The sequence below is a fragment of the Amborella trichopoda genome, chromosome 1 (assembly GCF_054954075.1).
Source record: "Amborella trichopoda isolate Santa Cruz 75 chromosome 1, AtrichopodaSantaCruz75HAP2 v2.0, whole genome shotgun sequence".
In the NCBI taxonomy this organism is placed as follows: domain Eukaryota; kingdom Viridiplantae; phylum Streptophyta; class Magnoliopsida; order Amborellales; family Amborellaceae; genus Amborella; species Amborella trichopoda.
In genome coordinates, this window is record NC_142336.1 from 1,757,275 (window position 1) to 1,773,898 (window position 16,624).

The window sequence follows — 16,624 nt, forward strand, 5'->3', positions numbered from 1 at the left end:
ACCTTGCTTAAACACAAGCTTTTAAAATTTCAATCTCAAATGTGGTCTTGATCGCGCCTTCATAAACCGTACTTGAATTTCAGGATCAACTTTCGTAGCAAAAAAAAATTTGGGGGCAAGCGAGAGAGATCAGGTAATTGCAAGGCCTAACAGCCACAACGTTGCATCCAACAGCTTCGATCCCAATATAAACACACACAAACACACAATTTATACACACACACACAAAGCCAGAGAGAGAGAGAGAGATCCAATTCATTCAGGGAAAACAGGCTTTGTCAATTTCTGTGTGAGACAGAGGAGCAGGCTTCGTCGGGGTCTCCCTCTTGAGTCTCGACTATAGCCTCTCAAATTCAAGTTACACGACACTGACTCAGCTATAATTTATCGTTATCCTAAAAAATGACCTATAATTAGATCACATCTCTAAAATTTTCTTTCCAAAGGAAGAAATAATGTATAAGGCCAAGAGAACAAAAAGAACAGCGGAAAAAAGGAAAGTCGGGAATGGGGAAGCCGGCCTTTATGTATAGAAGTTTGAATTTAATTTTCTCGCTGTCACAATACATGCGTTTGAGGAGAGATGCTTGTAGCTGCGGCTTTGAGTAAAGGTTCCCGAATATGCTTCAAATTAACTCAAGGCAATACAAAAAACTCGAGCTTCTTCTAGTCAAAGAATGGCCGCCCAGAAACACAAAGAAAAAGACAAAGAGAGGGGGAAAGAAGGGTACCAGAATCTGATACCGGTTTCAGAAATCTCCAACAGAGAAACCAAATCCAAATTTATAATCTTTCTTCCAATGATCGATCTGCAAAGCTCCCAAAACAACATGAGAAACAATGAGAGAGAGAGAGAGATACATAGACAATCCCCAGGAGGGGGAGGGGGACGGGTGAGAGAGAGTATAGAAAGCAAATTGCACTCACCTCTGCTGAGAGCATAAAATTAATTCCACTACTTAATCTCTCCTCCAAAAGGGCACCAAAGCACCAATTCGAATCGAACTTCCCTCGAAGACGAGCCTGGCATATCAAACAGTCATAATATTACTATTAAATCATAGAATTATTTCTCATTTAGACGGAACAATCAAGAACAAAATAATGGACACTAATCTCCTCCTCCTCCTCTCTCTCTCTCTCTCTCATGCACGCACATGCATGTGACTGCATGCATGTGTGTATCTGTAACTAGTCTCTTTTTAACTCTTTTAAGCAAGACAGGAATATCTGTCATCAAAAAAAAAAAAGCAAGACAGGAATATCAGCACCCTCAACAAAATAACTTGATAAATTCTGCTTTTCTCAAGGGTGTGACTAATGAGCAGGTAAAATCACACGTAAATGGTTAAATGGTTCATCAAGGCAAAATATAGCAGAAGGCATTACCATTCGGAAAAAATAATCATAACCAACAGTGGCAAGGACATCTTTCGACATAGAGTTGTACACGAACTCAGTTGCTAAAGAAACCTGCAAGCATTGTCATCTATACATAAAAAACTCTTAAATACTAATTTCAAGTTCTATTTGAAGCCTTCTTTTTGCATCAAAGAATAGTTTTCTCACATGATTATATCATTTGAAGTTTCTTTGATAAGCAACTATTTAAGAAATATAAAGAATAAGAGAGTTAACTTGTACTATAAAAATCATATCATATCTTGTACTATAAAAATCATACTACCTTCTCAGAGACCTTCCGAACATAGGTAAGAGCAAGCTGTCCTGAATTTGCAAGTTGTGCTGTGGCAACCTGGTAATGCATTCAGCTTTTACTCTTAATCTCTCATTAAATGACACCGAAATCAATCAAGAAGGAAAAGCAGTGAGCAGCTTCTGATATTGCAGTGAAAGTGTTTCTAATGAAACTTCAACACCTCAAAAATTTTCTTTTTCAAGTGTTAAACAATACCAGTAAATTGTATCATAGTCTTTCATACCCTTAAAACATGTGTAGCCACTTTTTATGAAATTGGACATGGATGGGGGGGCTGCAATTATCTCATTATATATTCATGCATTTCTTGCAGGAACTTTTTTTTTTAGTAAATCTTGCAAGAGAACTTAAGCCTCAGTTTATTGAAAAAAAAAAGTTAAAGCACAACTATCAAAACAAAAAAAACGTAAAGCATATGCGATGAACAGCAAACAAGTTTTAGGCCTCGTTTGGATGGCCTTTTTTGGCCAAAAGCAGTAAAACTCCCCTAAAGTTGCTCTGTATTAGGTAGTGTGCCAGCTTGGGACACTACTATTCAAGGGTACAATACAGGGAACGAATCCCATGTATCCGCAATCGCTGCCAATAGCAAAGTAGCGACAAAAGAATCAAGAACCTCTTCACCGCTACTGGCCAAAAAACTGGATACTGTTGGTGGTGATTATGACCATTTCTCAATGCATATTTTCAATATTGCCGATTAAGGCAAGATAAGCCTGGGATGTTGCTACCAGGGCATCCAAATGGGGCCTTAGTGTAACGACTAAATGATACAGCTATATGCTGTCGACTGAGCAATAACATACAAAATCTATGAACATATGAAGAGTTTTGTTGAAAGTCAATGAACGCCACACTCAGACAATAAGAAACTTTTTGTGGGAAGTGCACAATTGTGCAGATGTTACATCAATGTAACAACCAAAAGGTAGACGGATGAGAAAACCTCACGAACAACATAAAATCATTAAGACCATAACGGTTATTCAACAAGGAAAACATTTTAGAAACAAAGGGAGTCATCATTCCTTCAAACAATATGTCATCCTCGTTTCTTTCAACAGCACAAATGCTAGTATCTTTTGTTGAGAAGTTCTCTTGAATTCATACAAGCTTCTTAACAAGACCTAGTAATGACACATAGGAGTACTGCGATGAAATATACTAAACAAACAAAAAAGGTAACTTAGTATATACAAGTACAGAGAGGTAAAAATGAACCAAATAATAAAGATTTGATGCCAGGAATGGATGACGAGAAATGAACGACTGACCATCTTATCTGAATTGTATCGAGCAGCAACTCCAAAGGCAGACCTCCTTTGATGGCCAAGCCAAATCACTTCACCACCAAGAGCCAGATTAGGAGTGATGCTCTGTGAAAAATATATGAAGAAAAAAGCTATATAAGATCCAAAAGAAAGGGACAGGCTTCAATTTCCAGTGTAGTTCTTATTTTCTTAATAATATTTAAAATCCAGTCACAGCTGATCGGAACAGAAATAGAAAATATTACAGCCATCTGCCATTAGCAATGCTCTGCTAAAAGTACAAGCATTTTAAGGGTTTGATATATTTACATATCTAGAATCAAGATACACAACTGAACTAATATATTTAACAATAGAGAACCTTGGCAAAATAAGCAATAATTTTATAGCATGGCAGTGGTGAACATATGAAGCTGCTGTGCTTCTCTGGTCCCAAATGTATCTTGGATATCCTCTAGCCATTAGTTATTATTAAAAAAAAAATCCTCAGAAGGATATATAAATAACACTCAAAAGGAAGTGATCTAATTTATTAAAAAAAATTCCTCAGAAGGATATATAAATAACACTCAAAAGCAGGTGATCTATACCAGTAAACTCCTTCCAGAACACAAAACTTCCAATAAGCTACAAACGCATTAACAAGTATCTGTTAAAAACAATTTTTCCAATAAAATGCAGGACTCATAGCAGGCTCGGATGAGAAGGTGCTTCACATGTAACATTTTTCTTTCTCTACAAGGGATGAGATAAATGATATCAACGATACATGAAATGTTGGGAGTGTGAAGGTAACGGTATCACCAGGACTCGCATAGAATTCCTTTTCTTTCTTTTTTGCTTGGTACATAAATGCTTTCTTCCTTTTTTTCATTGCACATCTTGCACCGTCCATATAAAACACTTAAAGATATCACGTGAATATATTGATTATCGGAAGCTTCAACAGATAGATCTCCAGTAACCATACACCCATTTCAAAATCTCCTCGTAATTCACTATCGGTAAAATATAACTTTCTCTTATTGCCTCACTTCCACATTCTCCAATTCTCATGCAAATCTATAAGCATGATGAGATGATTACCACGTCCATACAATGCATATGTTACGATCTAGATTCCCAAAGGTTTGGGGTCGAGATCCCAACCTTTTAGGTATCTTGATCCCGACCTTTTGGGATCTTGCTTACAACCTTAAAAAGTATGTATAGTCTAGCACTAAATGTATAGTCTAGGACCACATATACTCTCTTTTTAAGCGGAAAAAAAAAGAGTATACATACTTTTAGTGCTAGACTATACATACTACTTTTAAGGTTGACCAAACAAGAAAAGGTCGGTGGCAAAGATTTTTCTAATGCCAAAACAGCCCCTAGCCCAAGAAAATTTTGGTAGAATTTCCCCTTGTAAATGGGATTGCTGAACGTGAAAAAGGAACCTAAAACAAAGCCGAGGAACTCCAAAGGGACTCCATGAATGGAGTGTGAGGGGATAAGCCCAGCCAATCACTGTCTAGGAAGAACCTCCTTTTAAAAAAGAAGAGATTCCAAAAGCCCCCCAAAAGAAAAAAATCAAAGAAAAAAAAGTGGAAAAAAATACAAATATGAAAGACAAATAAGGGAGCAACTCACCATGATCGAGCTTCGGTGAAGAAACCGGCATGTATAGCATATGAAGTGGATGTGCCACCCTTGGAAGCTCAAGCCTCTCTTAGAAGTTAGAGAGAGAAAGCAAAAACCCACTTGAAGAGAGAGGTTTCAGGTTAGAAAGTGAAAAATAAAAGTTACAAGATTAACAAGCTTGTACAGATTGGATGTGCAAACTGCGAAGAACTATGCTTGAAAGGGAAGCATGATACATGAGGCACCACATATAAGAGCAGTTCCCAAAACTATTTGCCATGGACCAAGATGTGGTCGTGACAGAAGCCATTCAACTTCGTGGTAATAGTATGGTATGGAGTCCATATTTCAAAAGGGAATTAAAGGAGAAAATAAGTGAGTTCATTGCGCTATACTACCTTTCACAATGTTACAGTGGGTAGACTACAGACCCACAAGGGGAATTCTGAGTAATCCACGCCCCACCCAAAATGATTGCCTTCGGCTGGCTAGTTCTCCTAGATAAGGTCATAACCATCAACCACTTAATACTTTGAGGAACACCTAACCCAAATCAAAGTATTATGTGTTAGGGTTTGTGGCCTTTAAAGGCTGTGAGATCATGTAATTAATATTTATAGTGGATTATACAATTCAATGGGAGTGCGTGATGTTTGACTGACCAAGGGTTAAAAAGTCCATGGCCCTAATCATGTCCAAAACCCTTACCCCTAGGTATGTAGCACTACCGAAAAGAGTTTATAGAGGGTCATCGCTTGTTGAGCTCGAAGAGATGCTCAAGGAAGGATTGCAGGCCAGCAGAGTTGTGTGGCCTCTTGTGTATGGATGTAGGACTATGTGAACAAAGGTTAAATCCTCAACAAACTTATGATAGCCACACTACCGGGAAGCAGCCATGAGAAATGATACATGTACATGTGCATAGAGAACCCCCCTTTGCACTATAGTGATATGTGCTTAGCTTGCTCTTAAATGAGGAGAACTGTAATCCACATTCTGGGATCATGGTTCTACTGTTTATTGGTCAGTTTTGACAAACCAGTCATGAGCCCCTGCATGAGAATGTGGGTCATGTGCCACACCCCATGAGTGGGGCGTGGTGCCCATGAGGCCCACATATCACCCACAGGGTTGGCACGGCCCTCTACTTTCTTGGTTTAGAACTTTTATTCTAATTAAAGTATGTTTTCAAGGTAGTTAAATAACCTTTCATGATAAAAGATTATGTGTCCCTATTTTGTGGGAGTTATTTTAATATATATTTGACCAAGATATTTTATTTTGACTTCCTACAATTTTAAAGCAATAAATAAGTTCTAGAAGGTTTTTAGATTGATCTAATCCTAAATGAGTCTAGAAGTGCATATGGTTCAAATATAAAGGGGATAAATTTCCTAATATTCCTTTCTAAATCGTGATGGCTGATTTATGAGAGGGATGGCTCAGATTTAATCCTCTCACCCCATAGATTTCCCAAATTCTTATTGGTCAAGGCGAGTCATAATTGAATAGGCATACCTAGAGGGCTTGAGGCTAAGGAAGGACCTTCCCCCAAACACACACCCCCCCCCAAAAAACAAAAAAAAAATCTACACAATTCTCTCTCTCTCTCTCTCTCTGTGAAAGGCCTAACCCTAATTAGGCTTTAAACAGAGAGGGACAAGCCTAGCCCTAAAAAAGGGAGTTGCCTTTGAGGCATGCCCTAATTTGTTCCAAAGGGGTTCTACAAACCACAAATGTCTTTATGCTCTATGAAACCCGAGTTTAAGAGGTATTGCCCAAGGAAGCTTCCTAGCTCTGAAAATTCAGCAAGACCAATAGGATCAAAGAGCTCCATCAGTTAAGAAATAGGGTGCAAGGTGTACTAAGTCCTATGGGGTTGACCCTGGGCATAATCTAATAAGTATTCCCAGCTATTTAGTTGTATTTTTTAGTCATATTCGCATGTTCATTCTGAATTTCCGACAACATTATTTGTACCTAAATTGTTAGTAGAAGCATGTTTTTTATTCCTGAATCGTGTTTATAAAAGGAAAGGTTTCAATTTGTATTTAGGGTTTTAATTTTTATTTACAACAGTGTATTGTAACACTTGTAAGTGGAATTCAGATTCAATAATAAAGAAACTAAGGAAAAAAAATGGATTTGATAGTCTTGAACTCCACAGCAACATCTTTCATTATGTGCAAAGAGAACACAGACTCTGTGCAACATTTTCTCCTCCACTTTCCTGTCATAGTCGAGCTGTGGGCAGCAATATTGGACCTTTTCCACACGAAATAGATGACAAACGAATCAATTGCTGACCTGGTAATACAATGGTTAATCCACAGCTACCAAAACTCGGCCATGTACTTTGGAGATTAAGCCTAATTGCCTTGATATGAGAGGTTTGGATAGCACACAATAGAAGGCTTTTTAAAGGCAAACAGAAAACTGCTACAAGGCTAAAAAGGGAAGATTAGGGGTAGGACCATCCCTTGGGCATTGGCAAAGAAGAGTTCTGGGGCAGCTCCACTGCTGATTTGGAGTTACAGTGGCAGCTTACATTAAGATAACATACAATAGGGACTCGAGACCTAAAATTTGGACACCACCTATAAAATTTAACTTTGATGGCAGTGTTAAGGGTAAACAGGGTCCCAATGGTGCCGATGGTGATTTCAGGGACCATCTTGGAAGAGCTCTAAAAACATTCTCATGACCCCTCTCACCTTGTAAGCCCATTGAAACCAATTGGAAAAATATATTCCTATTGACAGGGATTCACTTAACATAATTACATGGGTCACCCATCATAAGGATTATTCATGGAGGCCCACTAAGTATTCAAATAAATGTTTGACATTATCAACAACCACAAAGCCAAAGCCTCATTTTAGCACTCATGGTAAGAGGCTGACGAGGTTGCTGATTCCTTGCTAAAGAGGGCGAATATAAAGCTGTTTTAATCGTTTCCAATTACTTCTAGAAACCCATTGTCTAGGGCTCAATCCTTGTACATGATACATCCACTTTTGACTTCAATAAAATTAACCATTAAAAAAAAAAAGTGGGAGTAGTTTCTTCATTTCACTCAGGCCACTGAAATCAAGCCAAATGATGTAAAAACTGCCACTAGCTTTGGGTACCAAACTTAAAAAAAGAAATTTTAATGAAAAAAGACTTCAGTTTTTGAAGCCGGGACAATTAGGGGTACTTACATCACTTGGTTCAGGCCACGTAAGTGGTGTCAAATTACCACATACGCCTGCATGTTAAGGACACTATTCCAAGAACACTGCCAATTTGGGTCTTTTTTAATAAAATAATTAAGGAGGTATTTTGAGTGAAATATGCCCTTTTTAAAAAATAGCTTGATAAATTGGTTGGTTTGAATGTGACCTTGAGATGGTATGAACATTCAATCATATTCCCCAACACCACCCCCCACCCTGTGGGGCCGCTTTTTAAAAAAAAAAAAATGAGTTAGGAGTTAGGTGTTGAACATTCAATTAGTGTCAAGGTAAGGTTGGGATGACATCTGATGTGGGAAGAGGGTGCCTTATAGCTGTGCCTTGCAGAAGTAGGAATTAGAGTTCAAGGCTACAGGTATAGCTTCGATTGCATATGAGTGTGTTTGCGCATTTGCGTGCATGGGGGAGGCTTTTATGTGGTTTGCAAGCAAACCTTGTTTCAAAAGGGATCACGGGAATAAGGAGTCCTCTGAGTTTAGTTGTTTGTTGGGTGAGCTAGAATGTGTCTTACTCAAGTAGTTGATATTGTTGATACTCTAGATGTGGCATAGAGGCCCTTACACGGTAGAAATGTTCTTTCATGTTCTATGGGGTGGCTGTGATTCTCTTTCTAGTTGTTTGGTTTGGTATGCTGGCCTTGGGATACATTGTAACCCTGACCTGCAGTTGCCTTGTACCTCCTGACATACATGGATATGCTACACAACACATTTTATATTGTATTCAATTTATAAACAAATAGATTATGTTCCACGTAAGTTGAAAAAAAATTTAATATGTAAAAGATGTGTCATATATTAAACATACACTACGAGTAAGTAAGAAATATACAAATAGCAACTCCACAGATGTCTCTTTGGCACACGTGGAGGACCAATCATCAGGTGAATTTAAAATGCTTATGAGCAATAGAATTGGCACTTTGCAAGGTATACGGGCAAATATCGAGTTCAATCTCTACAATATTTGATCATTGAGTGATTGGTGTAATGGATCAAACTTCAAATGTACCATGCCATGCATTAAAACACAAGTGTATAAGATTTCATCAAGAGTTAACGAATTTGTTTCATGAAAAACATGCACGCGCATGCGCACACAGTCATATGTATATATTCAAATGGTTGGGATAAGGCTCGGATGACGATGATGACGATGATATGTACATCTACGAGGCACGGGCTCATTTTGTAGCTATAGGCGCATTAGCCGGATTTTCTTGCTCCAAAAACTCACAAATAATCTTTATTCATCTCTAAGAACAATGTAAAAAAATAAAAGATTTGGATCTCAATAAAATTGTCCATCTGAATTCCTACTCAAAATATGATTCTGGACATCCATGTGTTAAGCAATGAGACCTAGGGTTTTAAGAGCTCAAAATCAGTTTTCTTTTTTTCCAATCGATCACAATGAGACCTAGCTAGTTTTTGACATTCAGACTATTGTAGCTATAGGCCATATGGCCTATTAAATCTTTCTCCTTTATCTTATACCCAACCAAAAGGAACTTCTAGTCACAACTGGTCGAGAAAGTTGAAAACAGAAAGTCGAACTAGTAGAGCTCAGATTTACTACTGAAATATCCATCCAGAACCAAACTAGCAACCAAGGTATAGATCAACATGCTAAGACCAGAACCATAATAAATTCAAATTACCTGGATATAGTTTGCACTATAGATGGCATTGTTTCCAATCGAGAATTGAGTCCTATAATCTGAACCCTGCACACAAAACCAGGTAACCAGCATGGTAGCAATGATAATCTAACAAACTCTCTGAAGCAATAGTCATGCAACCAATTATAAAAATACACTTTCAGTGGTTCTGCATGAGGTCATATCATATGGTTAAATGCATGACTAACTACATCCAAGTAAAAAAACTAGAATTATGATGGAAACATCATGCAGAAACACTCACATGAATGACAATGGCTTGCCAGAGATATGTTATCTAAGCGAGCCATAGCGATTCTTGTAATTATAGATGTGCAACAGCAGCGAAGCATGAACAAGTAGATAAAGAGTGAATCTACTATGCGGTGTCTATTCTGTCCAGACTCCAAATATTTGAATCTACACAGAGAGATCCAGACCCGGATAAATGCAGCATGTTCAGATTCAAACCCAATGTGACCATCGACTCTTAATGAAGCTATATGAGGTATTTCCTAGGACATACAGAAGCATGATTCATTGCTCTCCTTTTTTCTTTTTCTTTTTTGATAATTGAATAATAATTGATCACGAAGAAAAGCAGCACATTGCTAATCCAAAGTTGAAATAACTCCAACACATGGACACTAATTGTAGCTGACCGAGTTTGGGTTGACATATCAATACACTGAATTAAGCAAAACTCACACTTCAGTTCGATTTCATAGGATACCATGGGCTTAACCCATCTTCAAACAGGGTATCCTAATCTGCAGAAGTAATAAAAGTAATACAGGCTTTAAACAGACAAGTTTATAAAAAGATTGATCATTTTCTCCCAGGACTTAAAAAGCTTCTACCACAAACAAATCCTAACTATTCCATTATTAAATCCCAAATAGAGGATTTACTCCAGTATGGGATTTTTGTCAACCCTACATGGTTACTACAAAAACTGAAATGCCGACACGTCATCAGTAACATCAGTCCTGCATTAAAAAGTCCATTCCGGAAGTGGCGTACACGATTATCCAAACATAAAGAATGGTTATGTGCCTCAAGATTAAAGAAATTAAACAGAGATGAATTAGTAAAGAGCCCAAGGTAAGTACCTCTATATCTAATACAGGTGTTCTTCTGTTTGCACTAATGCATATTCACCATGGGTGTGCTTAACCATGATGCAATATATCCCATAAGGATTACGTAGTTGAGCTGCTTGGGCATGATTAAGCTAGAGCAGTTTCAGGACAGGTGACCTCTGGGAAATCATTAGGATCACCTACCTCTGCCAATGGAAAAAGGTAAACCACTAAAAGCCTGTAGACAGGCTCCAATTTCAAAAACCCACTCAAACCCCATCATGTTAATAAAGTTATTGACCAACCAGACCTACTCTCAACGAACCGCAAGATAAAACTTAGATAGCCCAAGACACCAAAGTCCACAAATGTACAATTGTATGTGTTCTTCCCAGTCCCATGTAATAAAAATACACACAACATTGAATAGCCATGTTTCTGGTATCATCTTGTGTTGCTTTCAACAAGATCCTGCTAAATGGTTCAACCCCGATAATAAAGAGGATAGGGGCAAAGGATCCCCTTGTTTCAGTCAACTAAAGCTCTGCAAAAAGATTGTGGAAATGGCCTAACCGGAAAGGAATATAATATAAAATGGCAACACGAAGGTCCAAATCCTCCTATCCACCAAGTCACAAACCGTGTCCTCTTCACCATGTGTGCTGTGAGCGAGTGACATCGCGACAAACTTCGATAAATCTATTTGGCAAACCACTTCAAAAGCCGCATCCCACCGTAGCTTCACATCTCCAGTACGATACATGATGGTAGTTGGCACCATGGCATCCTCCTCAAATCGAAAACCACTTCGAAAGCCACATCACCACCGTAACTTCACACCTCCAGTGAGATACATGATGGAGTTGGCACCATGGCATCCTCCCCAAATCGAAATATTTTTCACTTGAGAATAGATGCACATGAGTTAGGTTGGAAGAGCAGAGCACTCAATGCATAAAGGCACTCGGAGCAGACAACAAACAATGGCTAACAGCAAGATGTTGGCAGGATCATTTTTCTTTGCAATGAATGATCACATCAAAGAGAGAAAGAAGACAAAAGTGCATGAAATCAAAATACCAAAGAAACAAGAAAACAAAGGTCTCATGCTTTCATCCATCACATAAATAATTATGCACCATAGCCTTTTTTATTTCGAAATATTGACAGTATATATACTACTATGAGTATTGATTATGCATTATCGCCTTTAATTGCCCCATTTGCTAAATAATATAACATATAATATCAAAATATTATACTTGTAGCAATTAATAGTGTACATTACAGATATTTTAGTTATACACAATGTTGGTATATTTAACATTATAAAGATATATACAATAAAACTTATCCTTTTAAAATGTTCGATAACTACAAACAATTGAAGACATGATAAAGACCAAATTTTGAAACGCATATGGTTTTTTTTTTTTTTTGATAACTGTTAACTTTTGTATTGATATGAAAAGATAACTTTGAAATGCATATGTTTCAATTATAATCATATATGATAAAATGTTTAAGTAAATAATGAAGCAATTCTAAATGTAGCTACCATTGAAACGTCAATAATTGAGATACCTTTTTGAAGAAGAAGAAGAAGAATATGATGATGATGATGATTGAAATGTTTATATTTCCATTACCATTCTATAAATAACATCTTTATGCATTAATGAAACATTTCTAAACACGCATGCACATGTCATTATCATCATCATCATCATCAAAGCCTTTTCCCAACAAATTGGGGTCAGTTACACAAATTCTAGTCGACCATTCTGCTCTATCAAGGGTCATATTCTCAACGAAGCCACAAGTCTCCATATCTTTTCTCACTACATTCAACCATGTCCTTTTGGGCCTACCCATTGCTCTTTTTGAGCCTTCCACTTGAACTAACTCGCCATGTGCTCATAAATTAGGATATTACTTTCACATGCAACGGTTTTTCATGAGCAAGCATTGGAAGCTTGGGGAAGAAATATAGTTCACCTTAAGTAGTTTGTAGAATAAATCTGGCTAATGACCATACAATTTTTTGTATTAAGGATAAGCTGAAATAATAGATATTGACTTGAACTTCAAGCAAAATCAATTTAGAAGAGACATGAGAATGCATCATTTATCTTTTCTTTTGTTTGATAAGATGAATTATTATCATATGCCCACAAATATTGATTCGATCATGAGTAACATGGCACTTGCTTTAATCGTATAAAATATGTCATAAAGTATGATCACATTTCATTAGAAAATAAGTTTTCTGCTTGCCCAGTCGACAAGCTGTAAAATTTTTAATGAGAGGTACTCAGTATTCTATAAATTACTGAACAGGCAGTACAAATGCAGGATATAATATAAAACATTAAAATTTGGTTCAAACTTCGTCAACAAATCAACCTCATTAAACATAAAATATTGAAGACTGCGCCTTCAGAAAACAACAACAGTATTATACCTGTCCAACAATCTAAGTCATAGCTCATTCAAAACACTGTTAAATAAGGTTAAAGGGGATACCTTGTAATCAAGTTGCAACATTCCTTGGGAATAATGTGGTTCATGTGTCAACTGTAAAATTATAAAGCAAAAGTTACTAGGTAAAAAGACATAGGATGCATATCTTGCTTTTTCCAGCATCTATATAGTAATACCATGCATGATCTAATTCATTAATTTCATCAAGAAATCATCATCTTCAATTAAAACAACTTACGCTAACGATGATTGTGCATTAAATATTTTGAATCACATTCAGAAGACAAATGCAAAACTCGAATGTATCAAAAGCCAACTACCTGGCCATTTATCTTCAAAATTAAATTATCAGTCAAGTCACACTTGACCCTCCCCATCACCCTGCCTTCATGTGATACCCTCCCGACAAGCATCAACTTCAAAATATCAGAAAAGAAGTATTTTTATCAGACAAATATATCTTTGGTAAAAATGTGTACGGGCACAGAGAGAGAGAAAAACATAAAAAAGAAGGGGGAGAAGAGAGAAATTGAAAGTTAAACATCTTGATCAACCATTGACGACTAACCTTCGGGTCTAGGAAATTAGCTCCAAACTCATAATTGGCATTGGGTACCTTGATAACATCTGGGGTGTTTGGAACTTCCACACTCCCCATGAAAACACTAAGAAATGATCCCCAAGGTACCATTAAATGTTGAAGGAAAAACAATAAAAAATTACACATATATTCAGCAATAATGAAAATAAAACAAGCACATGCCCATGGCAATTTGAAAATAAAGATCTACCTGTGGGTTATTGAAAATTTTGGGCTCAGAGGCTTGTTAAAATCAAAACGCATCCCCTCAAAAAGCTCTGGCTTCAAGGAAACTGCATTAAACATATAACAAGACAATTAAGAATATGGAGAATAACTTTCTTTGTAGTACCTAAAGCTTTTTTTTTTTTTTTCTCTGAAACAGTACCTAACAGCTCCATCTCCACAAAACCAAGAATGGAGTCATATAGAGCACAGGTTTGCATATGGCACCCAATAGCTCCATCTCCATAAAACCCAAAAGTGAAATTCTTCCTTAAATTTGATCTTGCAACTCAATGATGAGAAGCACAAAATACCACCTCTGAATTCAGGGTGAACCAATCACGTACGTGTTATATTGAGAGCCACTGAAGTCATAAAATGAAAAAAAATCCAGTGCTTTCCTTTATAATGTAAGAACTTGAAAAAATAAATAAAAAATAAAAAGGCGGCAGTGACATAGCAGAAGTGAAAAGGGGGACTCTAACTCTCGTTGTGGATCTTCATTGATGGTCGTCATCTATTAAAGAAGAAACAAGCAATTTTGGTTATCAGCGTTTGGGTTAAGGTGCTAGTGTACTCTATGCATATTTATTGAATAAGTGCATTGTCTTATTCAATAAGGGTTATGGAATTTCCTCCTCTCTCTCTCTCTCTCTCTCTCTCTCTCTCTCTCTCTCTCCAAAAAAAATTGTGAACGAGAGAAAAGCACAGACAATCTCAAATGCACAGTAACATTAACCCCTGTAGTACCATATGAGAAACAAGCGAAACAAGCTTGAAAATGTCAAAACATGCATGAGCTGCACACCGAGCATAAAGCCCAAAAATGGGGAAAAAACAAGAAATGCACTTTATATATAGCAAATAATACATCTATGGATTAGATATGGCACAATAGAAGAAGAGCGAGGGGAGAACAGAGAGAGAGAGAGAGAGAGGGTTTATCTAAGTCATGGTACACGTTAGAAGGCACCCAAAGTTCATGGAATAAAAATTACAAAGGGGTTTCATGGATTAAAAACTCAGAGGATTTACATAGATACACACACATATATATATATATATATATATATGGACAGAATGAGACATTTACAAATAGTGATGGGGACAAATGAAATGTGCTCTATGCTTGCTTTCTTTCTTGGTGAAACAGTGACCAGAAGAGATATAAACGAAAATACTAAGCACCCAATACCAAAATTTTCATGGGATCCATCTATATAGAGATAGAGACAAAAATATGAAAATCAATATGATTCAGAAGCACACATGCAATTTCTAGAATACCCATTTAGAGAGAGAAATACATCGTTTGTTTGTGACAGAAAGATGGAGAAAGCGAGATTATTTCAGGCAATATCACCATAAAATGCAGAAACAAAATGATATGCGTTTCACCACTAGAACCAAAAACCAGAAAACTCAATCTCAAACTTGACAAAAAAATCAAGGAACTACAGACTTACACATGATTTCTCTCTGGATATCTTCGTAGGGGACTGGACATGGCAGGTTGAGATAGTCCACTTTATCACTCTTCTTACTTTCTCCCTCTTCCTTTGGGGGCTGAGCTTCGCCCCCTGGATACGTCTGAATTGGCGGAGGTGGGGAGGGAGCAACAGAGTGACTCATTGCAGAACCCATCTCAGATGAAGCTTTCAAAAGCTTTTAATGGCTATAATTTTTAGGGCAAAACGATACCCAGGTCTCTCTCTAGTAACCTGGTAGAAAGAGGAGAAGCTCACAGCCTCCTCCCTTATATTGCAGAGGAGGGCACTGCCATGAAATGGGCGGCTTCTCGGTGTTTAGGGGTTTTAGGAGGGGTTTTCTTTAGAGAGAGAAAGAGTCGGGAAATGTGAGAAAGTTGATAGAGAGAAAGAGGAGTTACAGAACTTAGGTTTTTCTCTTTTATTTAGACTTCTGAGTTTAATCCATGGACCACGGTGATGAGCAAGAGTACAGTCAAGTCAACATAGCAGTCCTGGGGATTATGATGGGCTTTCCCCTTTGTGGACTATAGTGATGAGAAAGGGTACCGGCGGTCCTGGGTATGGGTGGCAATGTGTTGGGTGTCCACCTGAGTCCCTGGTGGGTAAACCTGAACTGAGTCCATGTCTGGTTCCATATGTTAGACCCAGCAAGTCAAATCATAGCCATCCAAATAACTTGCACCCGACCCATATCCAGTTTTGGTTTGGGTCTAACTCATACCCTATCAGGTCTAGTCAGGTGTTGATTGGGTTTGACCCAAACCACCCCCACCCAGTGTAACAATGTATAAAATATAAAATATATATACTTTTATAATGTACAACTATTTAATTTTATCATTATTTCTAGACCCATGGTGCAAATGACCTTGACCCAACTTAAGTCTCGATCTGGTCTAGGCCCATGACAAACCTAGTCGAATCGGGTTGAGTTGCCACCCCTAGTCTATGAGATTGTCCTGTGCCATGCCTTTTCTCGAGAAAAAAACGTTCATATAAAGTTGCAGCATTATACTATAAACATATGGTGCACCTAAAAAATCCAGTAAAAAAGTATGTTTCAATATTGAAAACCCTTCTAATTTATCATCTCCACCTTAATAATGGGAATATAAATAAATAATAATAATTTAAATTTTAAAGATAGCATAGATTATAACAAGTTATTTAGATTGTCCATTTACAATATTTTTAAGGGTTTATAGATCCATTTAATCAGTATTGCTCTTTTGAAATTTTGAAATTTGCTATTA

General features: G+C 37.2%; 1 protein-coding gene across 1 annotated transcript; it reads right to left on the reverse strand.

Moving 5' to 3' along the window:
• Positions 1–258: 258 nt before the first annotated feature.
• LOC18425225 (mitochondrial import receptor subunit TOM40-1) lies at positions 259–15,679 on the reverse strand. Its single transcript, XM_006829791.4, has 11 exons — positions 15,348–15,679; positions 13,868–13,949; positions 13,645–13,741; positions 13,397–13,492; positions 13,119–13,169; positions 9,511–9,576; positions 2,995–3,096; positions 1,688–1,756; positions 1,390–1,473; positions 928–1,023; positions 259–809 (listed from the first exon to the last, which is right to left on the reverse strand). Exons 1-11 carry the CDS (start codon positions 15,523–15,525, stop codon positions 750–752), a joined length of 981 nt encoding a protein of 326 aa, XP_006829854.1. The 5' UTR covers positions 15,526–15,679; the 3' UTR covers positions 259–749.
• Between the last annotated feature and the right edge of the window lie 945 nt (positions 15,680–16,624).

What these genes read in the sequence shown, in the direction of transcription:
- LOC18425225 (XM_006829791.4), bottom strand. Translation starts at nt 15,525, where the DNA reads ATGGGTTCTGCAATGAGTCACTCTGTTGCTCCCTCCCCACCTCCGCCA. An exon ending in TTTTGAAGATAAATGGCCAG is followed by an intron (nt 13,170 to 13,396) that starts GTAGTTGGCTTT and finishes ATAATTTTACAG; the next exon opens with TTGACACATGAACCACATTA. An exon ending in TGTTGCAACTTGATTACAAG is followed by an intron (nt 9,577 to 13,118) that starts GTATCCCCTTTA and finishes TTTTGTGTGCAG; the next exon opens with GGTTCAGATTATAGGACTCA.